The 18,899-nt window shown below is 45.3% G+C and overlaps 2 protein-coding genes across 6 annotated transcripts in view; one reads left to right on the top strand and one right to left on the bottom strand.

Moving 5' to 3' along the window:
• Positions 1-728: 728 nt before the first annotated feature.
• On the bottom strand, positions 729-6,490 carry RAB19 (RAB19, member RAS oncogene family). Of its 2 annotated transcripts, none has more exons than XM_076340125.1 (4): positions 6,245-6,490; positions 5,911-6,123; positions 4,889-5,072; positions 729-2,517 (listed from the first exon to the last, which is right to left on the bottom strand). In XM_076340125.1, exons 2-4 carry the CDS (start codon positions 6,103-6,105, stop codon positions 2,252-2,254), a joined length of 645 nt encoding a protein of 214 aa, XP_076196240.1. In that variant the 5' UTR covers positions 6,106-6,123; positions 6,245-6,490; the 3' UTR covers positions 729-2,251. The 2 variants fall into 2 exon arrangements, with proteins under 2 accessions (XP_076196240.1, XP_076196230.1); XM_076340115.1 differs by having other exon boundaries at positions 6,231-6,348.
• The window catches only part of SLC37A3 (solute carrier family 37 member 3), a 25,351-nt gene continuing 12,673 nt past the window's right edge, over positions 6,222-18,899 (top strand). Inside the window, exons 1-8 of one of the 4 annotated variants that reach the window (XM_076340087.1) lie at positions 6,222-6,256; positions 10,272-10,447; positions 11,416-11,530; positions 14,053-14,145; positions 14,645-14,728; positions 15,948-16,093; positions 16,739-16,835; positions 17,952-18,036. In XM_076340087.1, coding sequence (XP_076196202.1) covers positions 10,347-10,447; positions 11,416-11,530; positions 14,053-14,145; positions 14,645-14,728; positions 15,948-16,093; positions 16,739-16,835; positions 17,952-18,036 — 721 coding nt within the window. In that variant the 5' untranslated portion in view covers positions 6,222-6,256; positions 10,272-10,346. Of the gene's footprint in view, positions 6,257-6,537; positions 6,580-6,672; positions 6,945-10,271; positions 10,448-11,415; positions 11,531-14,052; positions 14,146-14,644; positions 14,729-15,947; positions 16,094-16,738; positions 16,836-17,951; positions 18,037-18,899 lie in introns of those variants that run through there. The other 3 variants (XM_076340079.1, XM_076340073.1, XM_076340098.1) reach the window with 3 other exon arrangements.

Genomic DNA, 18,899 nt, shown 5'->3' with positions numbered 1-18,899 from the left:
TCCACACTGAGGGTAAGCAAAATAACTTCATACAGTAATCTCTTAATTAAGGCAGTAAACCCAATGAACCGTACAAAGGTTAATACTCTGCTGGTAAGATCCTTCCTCTAATTCTTGGCTAATGAAAGAGTGTGAGTGGAGATGAACACAGTACTTTTCTATTCAGGTGTCCTAGAAGATTAGTGTTTGCTACAAATACTATCTATCTGTGGTATAGCTGAAATAGAACAAAGTTTGCTAGCAGTTTTAAGTGTGGATACTAAAAATAAAAGTAGAAACTGCTACATTACAGACTACTGCCAGGAGTAGTTTGGATTTTAAACACATAAGAATATTAAACTTACATTTGACTGTTTTCCTAGTGACAAGAAGCGTAGAAACTAGTTGTTTGGAAGCTGGATTGCTACTTGTTCAGCTACTTTGAAAGGTTACAGTGTTTGCTGTTGCTTAAACAAGCAAACTGAAATGCAGCTACTAGGCTAGTACCAAATCAAGATGAAATTAAGATTTTAAAAGTAAACATCAGAAAGAGGATGCCTGAAGAAGATGAAGCTTTCTCCACAGCAGGCTATAGCAAAAGGCTTAGAGATTGCCTTAGAAAAGGCATTGAAGATGTCTCCCTCAGTCTACACATAGCTGAATTAACTCCTGCTCCTTGCACATGATAGCAAAGAACCTGGCCAGAGGAAGCATTAATAATATTAGAAATATTTGCAAGACTATAAATCAATGATTCATTCTGCTTTATTTTTTGTGCTGCTCAGACAAGATTTTCCAGAAATATTTGCTACATGTTCTTCCTTATTTTTCAAGAACTTGTGAAACATGGGTAGACTGCCGTCTGGTAAGCTAGCAGCGTACCAGCCTTCCCAGGGCTTCTTTGCATGTAACCCAGACTGTATTTTATTACAGAGTTTGAGTTCCAGTTCATAGCTTAACAGTAAGGAAGTGATGCACTTTGGTACATGTCAAAAAACTTCTTCTGTATAATATTTCTTTCCTCCCTCTCCTTCCCTGTTTCCATCTACTGGGAAAAAACCAAAACCAAACCAAAACCCCAAACCCTTCATTCAGTTCTGGTACATAGAAGAAGTGAGCCCCCAGTAGCAGAGCTTGCATTTGGGAGGAGCAATACAAAACCTTCTGTTGCTACCAAGATGTTCAGTCTCAACAGCAGTAGAGTACATATATAGTATATATACTTGCCCAGGGGTAGCCTTCTGGTATGCCCCATACCATTCCCTTCCTGCTCTAAGGCGAGGTTACATGATTAAACCATCTTACCCCTTGCTGAGTTTTTACAGGAGCTCGAGTCCCTTCTTCACACTCCCTTGAAAACCTACAGGCATACTCTCAAGCTGCCATTGGCCCATCGCACAAACTACAGAAGGCTTTTGATTAAAGCCAGCACATCAAAAGCAAGACAAGGATGGGGGGGTGGAAGGAAGAAAAAAAAAGTCCTTTCACCACAGCATTGATTTAGGCCATTACTGGTGCCTTGGAAGCTTCGCTGCTCCTAGCAAGTCTATGTAGCAAGACAGATCACTACTGGAAACAATTCTTACAATTAGAGAGCAAAGTGAAATACAACTTTTCTCACCCCAGGAAGGAGGTTGGGACTCTAGTGTATCATATTCTGCCGGCTATGAAACCCCAGGGACGTCTGCAGGTTTGTCTAGTGAGGAAGTCAGCACAGATGTGAAATCATGTACTCTTTCACAAATGTTACTAAGTTCCTTGGGATGGGTGGCTACATGCCTGCCATCAGGACCACCCCTAAATGAAAGTTTAAGCAATGATGGGTTAGTGCTGTCCAAGCATGCGTCAGATGTTTTAAAGCTACTGGCAAAGAGTGAAGTGCTTGCACTAGAACAAACAACATAGCTTAGAAGGGTCAAATCAATGCAGAGCTCTGGTGCAAATTTATCTTCTGACACAGCCAGAAAATCATTTAAGGATATAATTAAAGGCAATAATTTTTACAGTTCTCTTTGGTTAAGGCAAGGGCTGGCAGCTTCCTGAGCCCTCTCAGCTCAGAAGTTTGTGTTAAAGTATCAGCTGCCATGTTCAAAGCAACCTGTGCTACCAACAGCAACCACAATCTCTGAAGATACTTACAAGCCAGACTGCAAGGTAGAGAGATCAAGAGAGATGGCTTGAGGCCACATAGCACACTTTCATCAATTGAATAAAATGAAATTAAACAGCCTCAGAAGAATGGTGACTTCCAAGTTCTTCCTGAAATCTCTCTTCAACAGAGGCACTGGGTCTTCTCCACACTTGGACTGGCAATCACTGGCCTGGAATCAAGATAGATGCTGTTCGGAGGGTTCTCTCCATGGAGCTGCAAGGTATTTCGGGCTATTAGCTCCTTAGCCATCAACGTGAACACCTCTTCTATGTTTTGAGCTTCTTTTGCTGATGTCTCCAGTACAGCTAAGAGCCCATGCTTCTCTGCCAGTGTGCAGGCATCTTCAAACAGGACTTGGCGCTTATCCAGTGAATCTGATTTGTTCCCTTAAAAGAAGGCAAATAGATAATTCAATAATTTAGGCTCTCAAAATTCACCTTTAAATGCAATACATAAATCTATTTTCAACAAAATTGAATTAATGTTAGGAATAAGAGTTACTGGAAAAAACAAGATGTGGGCACATCAGAGCCACAAACATAGAATGTGGATCAGACCTACAGCTAATTATATGATGATATCAAATGAGTTAAAATCCAAACAAAAACTAAAAACCTGTGTTCATCTAATTACTTACTGTAGGTAGTGGTGCCAGAGGATTATTTGGAAGCAACTGTTGGTTCCTATTCCCTAGTGTTTTTAAACATTAAGTAGCATTTAAGTTAAATATTTAAAGAGAATAAAAGAGTCTTGTAGCTACAGTAATTGCACACAGTAAACCAGAGCAATGTTGTGTGAAGGTTTATTCCTCCCTCAACCTTCAGTGGAAGCTAGATGTGTTATGCTATTGTCAAGCTACCTTGACACATCTCAAAGTGGATGCTCAGCTCTGAAGATCTGGAACGTTGTTAGTCTAAAACAGATCTCCTCTAGAAAAACCCCGCTAAAACCCAGGAAGAACCTGCTCAACTGTTAATCAGATTTTAACATGACCTATTTATACAAGTCAGTCATTTTAAGATGATGTCAAAAAAGACAAGAATTCACACCAGCTACCTTAATGCTCAAGATGTATACTTAAGAAGTTTCTGCACATACAGATTAAACTTTTACTTGAAGCAGTTTAGTCAAAAATCTGTCAGAAGTCATGAAACACCTCAGATAAAATACCTTCGTATATTTAAGTAGTTGCAGCACATGTGGAAGTATCATCAGTTCTGGTACATGCGGTACCTGGCTGGAGTCTACATTCATAGTTTCAAGACAACCCTTCGTCAAATTCAGATCTTGAATTTGAAGCATATATAAGCCAACTCCCATCCCATTAAGTCCTTTTCAGTATTTCTAAAAGGAAAAAAAACCAACCCACCCCACAAAAGCAAGCCACCCCCCCAAAAAAAAAAACCACCTTGCTTGAGGGTAGTTTGCCTTCTTAAAAAGAGCTCCCCCTCTTTCCGCCTTCAGTTGCGGATGGGAAAGTTAGACTTCTTAACCTTAACCTCATGCTAGAAAAGTGTATAACATGACTATGTGCAATTCAATGTACAAAGACTTCCTGCCAGAGTGAGTAAAGCAAACGGCACCAGCTTTGGAAGAAAGCACCATGCTGGATCCTTGACAAAAGCTTTATTTTTACCCATTTCAGAACTTCTTTCTTAAAACACCACCAACAACCAGCCCACACCACACACACAGAGCTAGGTCTTGTTCTTTAGATTAATGAGTAGAGTTAGAAAAAACCCTACCAATGTTTAGTGATTCCCCCCCCCCCCAACTCATTCCAAGCACTGCAGTTACATCCAGGTCAGAATTTGTTGTTTGTTTCTTCAGAGGAAGAACAGGAAGAACCACCACAGCAGAAATAAGTAATTTGCTAGGAGCACAAGCAGAAGCTCAGGTCCCACGCCTGCTGCGCTGTGGGGCTCAACGCTGCCTATCCTCAAGAGCCAGTTTGAGCTGCTGCGGCTGTATGTGTTGCTCTCGGCACAGTGCCACAGTGGAACAGGCAGAAGCAGTGGAATGTAAATAAAAGCTGTGTCATTTTACTACACCAGTTCTCTCATTTGCAGCTCCTTCCTTGAGAGAGGGAGGAGCAATAATAACCTGAAACACAAAGGGAAAGAACCACACTGCTTCCTACCAGCTCCATTCTCAGAAATTTCTACCCCTTCCTTTCCTCAAGAGGCAAAGTTTCTTGAATGCTAGTGGAATAAACGAGGAGGAAGAGGAATGCAGACTACTTTACTTCGTGCTCTGTGACAGCCATGTCCTCATCTACTGTCTTACCTGATCGATTACAGAGTAATGCACATGCATATCAAAAGAACAGAGAGGAAAGGTGAGAACGAGGAGTTGTGTTGCTGTGTGCATTCCCCTTTGTCTTGAATTATTGAGCCGCTAAATTCTTGTGCATCGGGAGTATAAGGTCAGACTTACTGCAATTCTAACCTCAATAAGGTTGTCCATGCTTGCTAGACTGGCAGCAAGTTTGTTGCATTATTCCCGCAGGAAAGGAACAAGTAAAAAGGTTTCACTGTCTGCAATGGGCTTGGACCCAGTCAAGACCAGGCTGTGACTTTCCTGATTTTTTAAGCTTAGGTCAAATTGATACTATTTCTGATCTATTTTAATTACAACTGCATTCTTCTTTAATGCATAGTTTATAGATGTTTTAAGTAGTGGGGGGAAAGTGAGGGAGGGTTTTATACATGTATTAAAAAAAGCTATACAACATCATATTTAAAATTAGATTCCTACCAATTAACATCATGACCAAGTTTGCAGCACCATACTTTTCAATTTCGTGAATCCAGTGAGGAATGGATTCAAATGTGGACCTCCTAGTAAGGTCATAGGCAAGGATGGCCCCATGGGCACTCCTGTAATAGGACTGGGTTATTGTCCGGAAGCGTTCTTGACCAGCTGTGTCCCACACTTGGATCTGTAAGAGAAAGGACAGAAGTTGTAAAGACTGGCGAATGCTGCTTCCTAGGTGTTTGCCATCGGCACCTATGCTTTTGAAAGCCCTTGTCTAGAAGACGGTTAGACCTGTCCCAGCTCGCTCCACTACACCCACAGCGTGGCTTTGCCCTCTCTAGATCTGAAGAGACATTTACATGCCCCTAAAGACAATCTACACAGACCAAAGAGAAAGCTGCAAGGGTAAACCCAGCTTTGCAAAGAGGCCAAGAAACCCAGTTTCAACAACTGTACTAAAAGATAGAGTATTACAGCCTTTTAATAGGAAAGGAAGAAGAGCCAAGAAGCCCTGATGCAGGGCTGGGCAAAGCAAAGCTATATAAAGGGCAGACATCTGAACTTTCATCTGCGCATGGAGGCAAGTTCTAGCTAACAATTTCTTCCGGTGTTCATCTTGCAAGTCTTCATCTTCCCTCAGATCAAGCATGCATCAAAGCGGAGCCTTTGCAAACGAGAGGGTTTCCCTCCTCGGCGTCTCAGCTCAAACCCCCACATCTCTGAATGAGGAAAGAGACCTCCCCTCCAAACTAGAGCCGGCTTTCGAAGAACTCCCTACAGGCGAAGGGTGAGCCCTCTCCACGGATAGATCCGGAGAAGCCCCGAGGGAAAGCACGCACCCAGATTAGGGTGACTGCGTCCCCCAGGGCACCCTGCTGAGCTCCCCTCGGCAATACCCCCGGCTTCTGCCTGCTGCCTTCAGCAGGGCCGAGCAGGAGGCGCTGTGCGTCCCCCGCGCCGGCACGGTAACGGGGAAGCAGGTGCTGCCCACTGAGCAGCTCGGGCTCACTCCGGCCACTGACCTTCACTTTCTTGCCGTCGATGTCCATCGAGCGCACAGTGAAGTCGACGCCGATGGTGTTCTGCTGCTTCTCGTTGTACTGCCCCGTCTTGAAGCGGTGCACCACGCAGGTCTTCCCCACGTTGGAGTCCCCGATCAGGATGATCTTGAAGAGGTAGTCGAAGGCATCGTCCGCGCCGGAGCTGGAGAAAGGCATCGCGGCTCCCGGGCGGGCCTGCGGCGGGGGAGCGCGGCAGTGAGGGGGAGCCGCCGCCCTGGCCCAGCTCACGGCAGCCGAGGGCCCGTGGAAGGAGCCCCTGTCCCGACCAGCCGCCCGCTCACCTGTTGGCGCTCACCTGCCGGGACAGGTAGCGCCCGCTTTGTACCCGCCCCGGCCCTCTCGGGGCCGGCGGGAAATGTAGTCCTCCTCCTCCTCCTCTTCCTCCTCCTCTTCCTTCGCCTGCCCTGCCCCGCGGGCTCAGCTGGGGGAGCGGTGCCGGCGCCGCTCGCTCCCCGCCCCCTGCGAGGGGGGAGGCGGGCAAGGGGCCCGGCGCTCCCGGGAGCAGAGCCGGAGGGCCCTCCCCGGCGGCGGCGAGGGCGGACTACAACTCCCGCCGTGTCCCTGGGCCCCTCCCGCCGGAAGAGCCGCCTCCCTCCGACTTCCTGAGGGCCGTGCTGGCCGCAGGGCCCGGTATGCGGGGGCGGGTGGGCGGATGTTTTCCCCTGGGGCGGGGAGAAGGGGGCGCGGGGCGGGCGGTAGTTTAACGGCCGAGGTGGGCTAGCGGTTGCGACGGAGCCGGTACGTGTCCTGCTGCTGCCGGCTCGGCTCGGTTCGGCTCCCCGCCCAGCCCAGCTCAGCTGAGGACGTGGCCGCGGCCGCTGGGCTACCTGCGCCGGGATCCGGGCGGGGGGTTCGCTGGAGGGGAGAGAGCCGCGTCCTCATCATCTGCCTCAGCGCTTCAGCGGGGGAGCCGGCCCGACCGGACCGGCCCAGCCGAGCCGAGCCGCGCAGCGGGGCGGGGCAGCGTGTGGAGCCGGCGCCGCAGCCGGCTTCAGGTGAGCCGTGCCCGCCGGCGGGAGCGCGGCCTGTGCGCCGGGCCGGCCCGGGCTGGCCTGCTCGGCCCAGGTCTCTTCCGCTGGAGCTGGGTTACCGGGGGGGGGTCGGCCCGTCGGCGTGTCGTCTCCGCAGCGGGCGTGACCGTGCTCGGATCGACTTGGTGCTTGGAGGAGTCCCTTTTCCTCCCAAAGAGCATCCAGCTGGAGCTCTCGGGTGTCAGGCAGTCCGCTTGTGGTGGCTGCGAAGGGCCCCGTGTGGGCTTGGGTTTGTGCCTCTTCTGTCTGTTTGGAAAGGTGGCATAAAAGAGTGTGTGGGTTTCTTTAAAAACAATTTCGTTTATTTGTTTTGCACTTTGGAAGTCCCAGGAATGTTAATTCTGGTCTTTCCTGCCGGCTTTGGAGGACGGCAGGGTGGTATTAAGGAAGTTTATTTTGACCTTAAGGTGTCTTATTTTGACCTTAAGTGAAGGGATAAGGGAGAATGTGGAAAGCTTAACAAAAGCTTATTCAAAATATCGGTTAGCTGAAGGCAAATAGTGCTAAACAAGCAGACAAGGCAGTCTAAGACTCTAAAAGCAGTTCTCTTCCTTTCTGAAAGGCTTGTGCTTCACTGCCTTGAGTTCTGTGGTTTAGCCTGCCTCCTAGTTTTTGCTCCTCCTCCACTACAAATTTAATGTGGCATTCTCGGAATAATTCGAAGACTAATTTGTATGGATGAACTCCTAGTTGCATACTCTTCTAGCCTAGGGAGAATGCCAGTTCTGAATATAAAAAGGACAGGATGAAAACAGAAAAAAAGGGAAAACAAAATCTTTCGTAGTCATCTCTACACTGTAAATAAGTGAAAAGTGTCGTCCTGTGCCAGAAGGTCATCTTCTAGAGACCTAGCTGAGATTGAAAAGCTCTGAGGAATAGATAATTTCAATAGTAAATGCTATTAAAAAAAATAGGCGACTTTAAGGTCACAACCAGGTCTTAGCTTTAAAAAGACTCGGTATCTTGGACAAATAAGATCTATATTTGCATGTGTTGACATGAAGCGAGTAGTAAATCTCGTGCTTCAGGCTGCGAACTGATTACCCGAGGAAGGAACTTTTCCCGCAGCGTTGCACAACAGTCAGTGTTTTGCTTTCCTTGGGAGAACTCTGTTATCTGCTGTTGCTTGGTGGGAGGGGACGGAGAGGCAGGGAAGGAGAACAAGCTCTTGTGTTTGACCAACAGACCGCGTGGTTCACAGGACTGTAAGGACCATGGTGCTGGGAAATTGGAGTGCCTTGGGTTCCTTTCTCTTCTTCATGCAGCTTGTGTTGGGGACTGCCCTGAGCAGTTTTACTGCTGCCTGCAAGGGAGTAACGCCGTGTGATACTTGTGTGGGTGCTGAGTTTTCATTAATTGTTGAGAAATGGTCTGGGACCTTAGATGGATGTAGTTTCAAGACTACTTGTGAAGATGCCCCTTCCAGGCTTAGCCTTGCCTTCCCACAGCTCCTACTGCAGGTGATTTTTTTCCCTCTGCATGAACCCAAGCAGCCTGGAAGCATGTCCCTACTAAAGGTGCCGCTGCACCTGGGCGGGCCCTCCTAGCTGGAGGAATGGGACTGTGGCTCAGCTGCACCTGGGCTGTGTAGATGCAGACGGTCCCAGATCTTGTATAGACTTGCTGCATTTGTCCTGGATGAGAATGGAGGTGTTCAAGTGTGGTGTAGGATAAATGTTACTCCAGTGTCTCAAAGGTGTAATAGCTGGGTCCCTATTACTCAGAGGATGTCTGTGCTGTACTCTGTTTTGGAGGTCAGATGTGGCCTTGGTTTCTGTCATGGTTAATGTATCCAGTAGTAGCTGGCATCTGTCGGTCAGGCATGCATCATCATTGAGAGAACGGGAAAGGAAGACTTCTTACAGTGAAAGTTGTCTTGATGAAACCTTTAAAAGTTATTAGAAGGAAGAGCAGAAATCTCTGTGAAAATACAGGCTTTTCAGCAGCAGAAATTTGGATAAGAGGGAGTCTGGGCAATGACTGCTAATTTCTCCAAGTGAGGTTGTAAAACTAAACTTGAAAAGTCTTATGTCAGATTTACAAATCATTACAAAAAGCACCTGTGGGTATGAAAGAACACAAAGGCATTATGTTCCATCTTAGTTCAGCTCTGATACTTTGGGGGAACAGGGATGGTGGGTTATTTTACCTCTCCTCAGCATTCAGAATGTGCATGGTGTTTGAATGTCTCTTGAAGGCGCAGCTCCCACCAACCGATTTGTCTAGCGTCCTAAGCCAGCTAGCATGAACAGAATCAAGTTCTGCCTTCAGCAGCGATGTCAGTATACAGCGTATCTTTCTCTGCACTGCTGTCTCTGTTGCACGGGCGCAAGTGTTTGTGTAGCTGCTTTGTGAGCTCTGCAGGGAAATATGGCTGAAAAGATCTCTGCCAAGAAAACAAAAGGGAGGTGTGGAGAGAGATCCACCACCTCGCTGCCCAGCGGGATCGTTTCCCAGACTCCATTTGCCGAAACGGCCCCTCAGCCACGCCAGCACAGCTGAGGGAGTGGAGTAGTGTGGCATGAGCCAGCACTAAGAAACTGCGTGTCTATCATATCCTTTCCTCAGTACTGATAATATCTGGTATCTAGAAGTTTAGGCAGATGTCACCCATGCCCTACAGGTAGGGACAGGAAAGTATGACTTGCCACGTGCTGTACTAATGGGTTAGTGACAGATGAAGCTATAATGTAGGGCTTGAGAATGAATAGGCAGGGAGTCTAGCTGTTGGATTTCAGCACTGTCCTCACAGTTTCCTTTTTCCAGCTCTGCAAGCCCACTCTTGGGTATATACTTTCAACAACATCTTAAAGAGGCAGTTAGATCCAAAACCATTCCCCACCAGTAACCAAGTGCTGCTCTCTTGACTTATTCACCGGCCAGGTAGCAGAGGAAAGTTAGTTTATTTATGACCACTCTGTGGTGCACCATGTATGTAAAATGTGCAGAATGGTCTTTAACATGGGAACACTGGAAGTTGGTAGATCCTGGGGGAACTCCTTTGGTGATGGGCACTGAAGAGGCATCTGCTAGGAGGGGAACAAAAAAGAAGTGCATTGGAGGATAACCACGGGGGTACTGGGCGAATGGGAGTAAAAAGACATTTCTGGGCGTAGAAGTGTCAAGGAACATACAGGTGATCAGAAGGGTAGCCATGTGAAACAAATTGGGAAGAGAGTTGTTGTTCCTGCTGAATTCCAGCTGTTTGGGGAACACAGCTGTATTTTATACATGCGTTTTAATTCAAATGTGTTTTCTTTTTTCCTCCCTTCCCACCTTCTTCTGTTTAAGTGAGAAGAAGAATGACCTAAGCACCATCCAGCCTTTGTGGCCAAGGGCAGCAGCAGGGGTAGGGCTGCCAGGAGGATGGCTTTGCCTGGAAGCTTATGGAGGCAGCCTGCAAACAGAGGCCTTGTGTCCCATTGCACCCACCATCATATTGTTGTGTTCCTGCTGACCTTCTTCAGGTAGGTTGAGTGTATCTCTGCACAGAGAAGTGTTCATCTCACTGAATTTGGGGAGGTGAGGGCATGTCCAAAGAAGGAGAATGAAGGTAGGGAAATAGTCTTAACCTTTGGTTGTGAGCTTGAAAACAAACTTAAAAGCTAGTAGTACCAACCAGTCTGGGAGTTGTGCAGTAGTGGAGCTAAGTGTGCTATGCCCCTGGGGAATCCAAACACAAACAGGGCTTGCACCAAAGGTGAGGCTGACTGTGCCAAGCCGGCAGCAGTCTGTTGCGGAAGGGTGAATGTGGGTGGTTGTGGGGAGGAACTAGCTGAAACGAGGAAGGAAGCAAACCCTGATGCTCGGAACTCTAATGCCTGTTCTGACTGATGGAACATGCTGTTGTTGCTTCTGGGGTCCTCTTCTCTCCCAAAAGTGCTGTTTGCAGAGTGTGGACAGGCCTTTAGAACAGAGAGGTCACTGCATCAGATCTGAAGGTCCACTAGATTTGTTTGTTGAAAACTGGTCTGTTACACCAGTTGACAACAGCTGGAATACCGTACTGCCTCTCCTTACAAACTTTGCCTCGCTGATATCCTTTGGTCTTCACAGCAATACTGCCACTGATACCTAATCTGTCTCTGGAAGAGCACTTGTAATGGTGGTTAGCCAGATGAGTGCCTTCTCTTTTCTCTTTATTGTTTTTTTTTTTTTCCTGAGATACCTAATTGTTGTTGCACAGTCACCTCCTCTTTTCAAAACAAAAGAGGAGGTCCTTTCCAGTCAAGACCCTATTTCACAACTGCTTGCTAAAATCAGTGTGTCTACCCATAATTTGGGGGTTCCTGCTGCTGACTACTATCTCTAAAACTGCCAGTCCTCTGCTATGCTGCCTGCTTAGACAGCATGTATCTGTATTCTGAGTCCCATCCTTTCCCACTTGACCTCCAGAGAAGATTTGGTCAACTTGTGCTTATGTGTTTTCTGGCAGTTATTCCCTGCTCCATGCTTCCAGAAAGACATTCAGTAATGTCAAAGTCAGCATTTCCAGCCAATGGACTCCCTCCTGCCTAAACAGCACGGCCCCTGAGCTCCGGCCGTATGAGGTAAGGACACAAGGGATAGGCAAGTGCAAAGAAAGATGGGTAACTTCCAGTATGCTGAGCTTGTGGTGCTAAAGAGGCCCCTTTAAGTGTTCGTCAGGGACACTTCTCAGAATGTGAGTGAGAACTTCAGGTGCCTGAATTGTAGTTTTCTGGATCATCAGGTGATGGTGAAGTCTTTCCTGGTCGTCCCCAGAGAGAAACTTCTCAAGAAGTTTCAGTGTTCCAGTGGAAATGGGAACCCCAGGAGAGTCTCTGTAGTAGCCAGCAGTGTGGAGGTGGGGGAGGAGGAGGAAAGAGGGACCCTACCTCTGAAGTGTTGGAGGCAATAAACGAGAGCAGTTAATATGCTTCCAGAGATCTCTCTAAAATCCTGGCTGTGGCTTTGTGGCGGTGTAGCTGCTGCCGCCCTGTTAAAAGGATAGCCAAAGTAGGAGAGAAGAAAGCTATCTGAAAGTGCTAGCTGCTATTCTAAATTGATACTGAAGAATGACTTTGTCTTGCATCTAAAAGGTCTGATTTCCAAAAATGCTGAACATCCAGTACCCCTTGTCTGTAAAATCCTAGCTTCAGTGAAAGTGGTGGGAGTTTTGGCAGCGTTTGCTTGCAGAAGAGGAAGCTGCATGCTGCTTGCACCTCACAAATGGGAATGCAAGAACTACCTCCTGGCTCCTACCCATAGTCCTTTTAGGGGCATGTTTGTTTTTAGCAGTGGCTTGTCCCAATGCTTTTGAGAAGTGGAAGAAACCTTGCGTTAACAGCTTGGTCGCAGGCCATGAGATCTATTAGAGCAGGGAGTTCCAAGTCAGTTGCTTGGGTGTTGTCTGCATTAGAAATCATCGGTTATTTGAACGTTTGACTGAGGGATGATAAATGCTGACTTTTTGTGATAAGTGAAAACAGTAAATTGGGCCTGTAATATGTTCAGGATTTTATAGTATGGCAAAAAGGAGTGAGCATCTCAGAGATGCTAAAATGAACTACAGGTGTTTATATTTAGTGCCTTAACTGACATTCAAACAACTAGTATATTTTGGAAGCTGTTTTGATCTTTTTTTTAATACAGATGATTTAGTGTTTGCTGGATGTTGAGGTATACGTGCCTGATCACGAAAAATGGTCAAAGTGGTCCTTTTGGTATTAATTTAGGTTATGTCAGTGAACAGTAAAGTGTGTTTTGGGAAATTGATAGAACAGATTAAGGACACGAACACAGAAGTCACGTGCTATCGGTTTTGAACTTTGGTATATCTTTTTAACTACAGTTGTTCTTTATTTTTATACTTAAAAATATTTTTTAAAGTATAACAAAATGTTTTGCAGTTGTTTTGTGAGTAGGACCTAGTATGATTTTATTAGATCTAAGTTGCCCTTCTATACTTTTCAGCCTTTAAAGATTTGTGAGTTCTGCGGAGGTTGTTTAATGAGTTTAAGCCTAACAACAAAAGATTTGATTCTCTTATCTTGCTAAGACTCTTAATAGCTTGTGGACCCCCAGGGATATCTGTTTAAAAGTCGAAAGCTACTGGTGTAAGTAGGTATTGGGGGCCTCAAGTGGCAAAAAGTATTTTTCAAGGGATTTATTAGTTTTCTTGGACACATAAGACTTAAGCAGAAGCTGTATCAGTAGGCCTTACCAATGTTACATCTTTTAAACTAAGTGGATGTGTAATTAGTGTTGTCTGTACAGGATGTTCTCCTGGAGAGGTAGAATCAAACTAAACTGATGATATTTGAGTTAGGCACATCCATAGGTCAGGTTTGGATTGGGTTTGTTTGTTTGTTTTCTAATGGAGGGAAGAAAACCGTCCTGATTGATTTTATTCATTCTTCAAGTCATCCTCAAAGCTTGCTATTTTCAGCTGATGTCACTAATCTTAGTGTGGGGACAATTGAGTCTTTTTTTTCCCTTTTTTTGATCATATTGAAAGTAAAATGAAACTCAGGGTAAGCACAAAAAATAACATTAGTGACTGGAGTTCATTGTAAATAGTTTCCAACCAGTCTATTTCTTCCCCTTGTTCCTTTTGTGTTCTTTCTTTTCTGTTTGTGGCCTGTCATTTCTTATTATGGTTGCTGCCACAAATACTTTAAGGGAATTATTCATTTGGTGAAGACGGCAAGATAAGTACAGAAGAGACACTGCACATAAAACGGAATATGCCTTTATTGTATTATTCATTAAGATGCTCATCAGTGTTTCTGTGTAAGAAGCTGTCTAACAGTTGCATGCTTGTTAGAAGTAGGGTTTGGTTTGCCAGTCATTTGTCTTGATTCAGGTGGAACGAGCATTTCCTCACTTCTGGTTTGCTGGCTTGCCCTTTAGAAGTGAAACGAAGTGGCAGTGCACATTTTCTGCAGTAGATAATGCCAGAATTGTTCTTGATTTGATAATTAAAGTGTTGGAGGAATGGGGGGTTGCTGGGGCCAGATGCCGTTCTGCCTTGGAGTTGGGGTTTCCATCGAAAAAGAGTAGAATGAGCTATGCCTCCCCCTGTTTACCTGTTAAAATTTTCTCTCTGTAGGTCTGGAACAGCAGCCATTTATTTCCAAATGCAGAAGAAGCAACTCTCTTCTTGGGGACATTGGACACTATCTTTTTGTTTTCCTATGCTATGGTGAGTAAAACTAACCCAAAGCTGCTAAGCTTTGGTTGAATCTTACTGGAATGATCACGCCCACATTTGGAGGGGATAAACAGGATCTTCTTCTTGGACTTGCCTAGCGCTAATGCAGTTAAAAAGCGTAGTGCAGGAGCCAATTTTTTTCCTTCAATGTCTGTTAGTTCTGCCCATGCCTGTCACCCATGTGAAGATGCTTATTAACAAATGCAAGAGAAATACTACCACTTCAGAATTTCTCACACCCCTATCACCAGTTGGGTGGAAGGGCTAGTTCTATATTTCAGAGTTCTCAGCTGAATTTTTTAAAAATAAGAAATTTAATGAACAACTATAAGCAGGGCTTCTTTGGTGGCGGAAGAAGTGGTTAGAATCAAACTGTAAGTTGGTATAACAACAATGTTTGGATCAGCGTGACCCTTCTATGTAATTTTAATTCTTGCAGATAACAGATGCAAATCTTGTTGCTTTATTTAATGCTGTGTTTTGTTCTTAGGGTCTCTTTGTCAGTGGCATAGTTGGGGATCGCCTGAATTTACGCTGGGTTTTGTCTTTTGGCATGTGTTCCTCTGCTCTGGTGGTAAGTCAGAACATACTAGTGTGATTTAGAAATCTCTCTTAGGGTTTCTGGATAGGGTTTTGCTTTAGGGGAGAAGAGGCTCTGTTTCTGTGTGAATCTGCCCATGAGCTGTCGCTGTACCTCAGTGGTCTCAAAGTCTGAGTGTAAAACTTTGTTCTGGATGCACTTATTGCATTGTCTAAAGCACAGAGCTACGCTAGATGACTCGCCTCTTCCTGAAATACCTATTTATGGATACTGTGTCAGAAGGAAATTCCTAAGTTTGAGGCACTGTCTAGAGACTTGATGAACAGCTTTTGTGCAAGATTGGTGTATTTGGACTTTTTGGGACTGTTTTGCATTATAACTGTTCTCCCAGCCCACATACGTTGTCATCAAGGCTTTTGCTTCCAAATGCAATCTTTGCGCTCTTTTTTAAAGGACATGCTAACAATACTAAGCATTCATTTACTTATTTTGTAATTTCTGGGAGGGCATGTGTCAAAAAAGAATGCCTACTTAAAAGAAAAGGGTTCTTCAGGTTCAAGCAGATAAGTGTAAATTGGTTTTATCTCATTGAGGTTTTCTGGTTATTAAAGTAGTGGTAAAATGTGTGGAGTACTTTTGATTTACCCAGCGGCTACAAACCCCACTATGGCCTATTGTGTTCTGCAAACATATGACCACAAACATGTATCAAGCACAGTGTGCTGCAAAGTGTGTTTATTTTGGCTAGTTTGGGTTAGGGCTCTTAGTAATTTGAGACCTGGCTGTAGTATTTATGTTAAATTTTGCTAAGACAAATGACTGCTGAGGGTTTTGTGTTTGCATAGAGCCTTGTGGATTCGGATGTCAGTACAATAGCAGATCAAGAGGCTGCTGTATTTTTAGTGTTGTTACTGAAAGTATTTGTCTCTTCTCCTCTCCTGTTATCTTCATAAACAGCACAGTTATAAAAGTCTTTTTGTAATGGAAATGCCATGACAGCACGTTTGTCTCTGGAGTTGTTTGGGCTCTGGAGTCAGTGCTGTGGTGGCTCAGCAGAGGGTGCTATGAGCTCTGAGCTGTTTCTTAAACAATGCCAAGCTTGCCTCTGGCCTGGCCACTGCAGGGGACCTTCTCCCTGAAATGTTATTTCTTTTTTAGGACCCCACTCCTGCCTGGCTTTCAGCAGTACCCTCAGGGTTTCCTCTCTGTTTTTGTTTGGTGGTTTTCTTTTTTTTTTTTTTGTCCTCTCTAGGTATTCTTCTTTGGCACACTCACAGAATGGTTGCATTTCTACAACAAGTGGTTCTACTGCTGTCTCTGGGTTGTGAATGGCTTGCTGCAGTCCACTGGTTGGCCCTGTGTGGTAGCTGTCATGGGCAATTGGTTTGGAAAAGCTGGGTAAGTCGAGTTTTCTTCAGTGACTCATTTATCTGACCTGCTGAGTAGCAGATTGAGCTGAAAGTCTCAAACCAAAGAGGCCAACTGTTAGGTCAGAATTAAAGTTATGTTATGCCTTACTTGTTACTATCATCTCTTTCTTTTTTTCTTTTTTTTTTTTTCTTCCCTGGAGCCACAGAACAGCTTGGTGTGAACACAGTTGTGTGTGTTAAAGGCACAGGTTCAAACTTCAAAAGTCGTGTAGTGCAGAGTGGCTGAATTAGAATTTTCATGCCACTGGAAAACCTGTTTCTGTCTGCTTACCACTGAAGAGACCAAATGGAAACTGACTCATTGTAGGTTCAACTCTGTCACTTTGGGGTATTGCAGATGAGCTCTAGCCATAGCTTGTAACCCTGTTGCTGCCAGCTCACCTCTGCTGTAACACAGGTGTTTCAGGATAGAACATTCCTCACTTATCTATTTGGTACCCCCAAGTTATTCTGTGTTTTGTTTTAAGTGACCTTTGAGTCTCTTTGAAGTGGACTGGGAGAACGCTGTAACATTATTCAAAAGTTAAAGTTTACTCGAATGTTATATCTTTGTCTTGCTCCTAACGTCACCTCTCTCCACATTGCTTTTTCAAAATTTTTTCCCCTTCTGCAGGAGAGGGTTTGTGTTTGGACTCTGGAGTGCCTGTGCATCTGTGGGAAATATCCTTGGGGCGTTCCTTGCCTCCTGTGTTCTCAAATACGGCTATGAGGTAGGTATTGCTGTCTGGCTTCTAGCTAGGACTGCATGTCTGATTGGGTTGTGAGAGACTAGTTTCTTATCCTGTCTCTGAGAGATAACAGGCTCAGAGTGTCCAGTTTCACCTTCCTGAATTCTGTGGTAGTAAGCAGTAGGCAGAATAGAAAGGGTATTCCTTTCCTGACCCTTCCAAGTTGGGAGAAATGAGCCTGAGACTTCTCTGTAAATGGGACTGATGTTATTGAAGAGCCCTAGTGTCATAGTGTATACCCTTTTCTGATTTGGGTGGCTTAAAGTGCTCTTCAGAGTCATCCGTCACAGGTTCTCACTTAACTGAAGTCACTGCTGCTGAATAGTGGCGAGGTTCTGACAGGCATGGAGGCATAGCTTCTGTAACTGGGAAGAGGCCAGGCATGCGCTACATTGCTGCAATGCGGCAGGCAGGCAATTGAATACAGGGAATGTAAGTGAACCAGCGCATCTTGCAGCGCGTGACCTATAAGGACAGGCTAACAGAGCTGAGCTTGTCACTCTGGACATGAGGAGGCTTAGGGTACCAAATAGCAGCCTTCCAAAGCCTGTGAGAAGATTGCTGAGAAATCAGACCCAGACTCTTTCCTGGGTTGCACGATGAGAGGGCTAAAAAGCAGTGGGTATAAAGTGAAGCAGGGACAGTTCCAACTGGATGTTTGGAAAACTATTTCACTATGAAGTTAGTTAAACATTGGAACAAAGGGCCAAAGCCTGGAGGATCTGTCTTTGGAGGATTTCAAGACCTGATTGAACAAAGCCCTGAGCAACCTGGTCCAAATTTGGTGTTTGACCCATCTTTGAGCAGTCCCTTCTAATATAGCTGGATCTGTGGTTGTGTTGGGTGAGCTTCTTCCTTGCTGCTGTCATCTCGGTACACTAAAACAGCTTGTTTCAATGTGGTCTTTCAGCCTAGATAGAACCAAGTCTGTTCAGGAGATGCAGAGATCACTTGTTTCCAAGTTTTATGGATGTAGTCTGGGTTGTTGTAGCTGTGTTTACTCTCTGACAAGGTTGGAATGTAAAGAAACCCTCCTTAGTCAGGGAAGCCTATGTGACTGAAAGTGTTTTAAAAAAATAATCATTTATTTATCTTCAGTATGCTTTCTTGGTGACTGCCTCAGTACAGTTTGCTGGAGGAGTCATTGTCTTCTTTGGGCTCCTGACGTCACCGAAGGAAGTGGGTAAGTAGAAGAGGGCTGTAGTGTTTCAGTCTCTTCATGGAAAGCAGATCTGCAGCTTTCCATGTAGTACTAAAAGTACTGCTCGTTCTGACAGCACTTGTCCTCGGGGCTCTAATAAAATGGTGTTGCGCTTTAGTGTGTTTAATGGAGCAAATGCTTTACTTGCCAAGATCACACTAAATGCCACAGCACATCATGTGTATAGGATCTGGATATTTTAAAAAGCAAAATAAAACAGCCTGGCTCTAACGTCTACATTAGGATGTGCCTAATTGTCAGTTTTTCTTCACCTGGAAAATCAGTTTTTTTAAAGAAACAGTAGGCAAACTGGTAACTGGCTATTATAGGAGAAAACTATGGCAAGCCTTAACTGTGCAGTGGGAAGGGAAAGTACTTTTAATCTGCTGGTCTCCTGCAGCCGGTTAAATAGCTCTGAGGTTGGATATGGTCCTTCTTTGAGAAGATGGTAGGCAAGCCAAAGTGTAACAGGAAAACAAAAGAACTTTTGGGCTTTGACAAGGCCATGGAGGAGGTTTCCCAGGTGCCTGCAAAGGCTATAAAGTTGGTAGCACTAAAGCTACCATAAAGAGTGCTCATAAGAGCACTCAGCAGCCCAGAAAGCGCAGTGCAGTTCCTAGGGTTTCTGTTCCAGTGGAGGCATTAACAGGCAGCAGCTGTCTGAGTAGTTGCGGGTACACTCAGCCTCCACGCTCAAGGGAAGTGGTACCCAGGAGCTAGGTCCAAGGATCCCAACCACTAAATAAGGGGGGAAATGCACTAATTTGTTGTCTTCCAACTAATGGCCAGACACTCAGAACAGACAAAGCCGACGCCAGGATCAGACAATACTTTCAAGAGCGCTA

The sequence above is a fragment of the Aptenodytes patagonicus genome, chromosome 1 (genome assembly GCF_965638725.1).
Source record: "Aptenodytes patagonicus chromosome 1, bAptPat1.pri.cur, whole genome shotgun sequence".
NCBI lineage: Eukaryota > Metazoa > Chordata > Aves > Sphenisciformes > Spheniscidae > Aptenodytes > Aptenodytes patagonicus.
Note: the sequence above shows the minus strand (reverse complement) of the source record. Positions and strands in the feature narration are given on the sequence as shown.

Coding starts and splice junctions, on each gene's coding strand:
- RAB19 (XM_076340125.1), bottom strand. CDS start 6,105: ATGCCTTTCTCCAGCTCCGGCGCGGACGATGCCTTCGACTACCTCTTC. Junction 5,073..5,910: donor TCGACGGCAAGAAAGTGAAG/GTCAGTGGCCGG, acceptor TTTCTCTTACAG/ATCCAAGTGTGGGACACAGC. Junction 2,518..4,888: donor CTTGGTCATGATGTTAATTG/GTAGGAATCTAA, acceptor CCTTCTTTTAAG/GGAACAAATCAGATTCACTG.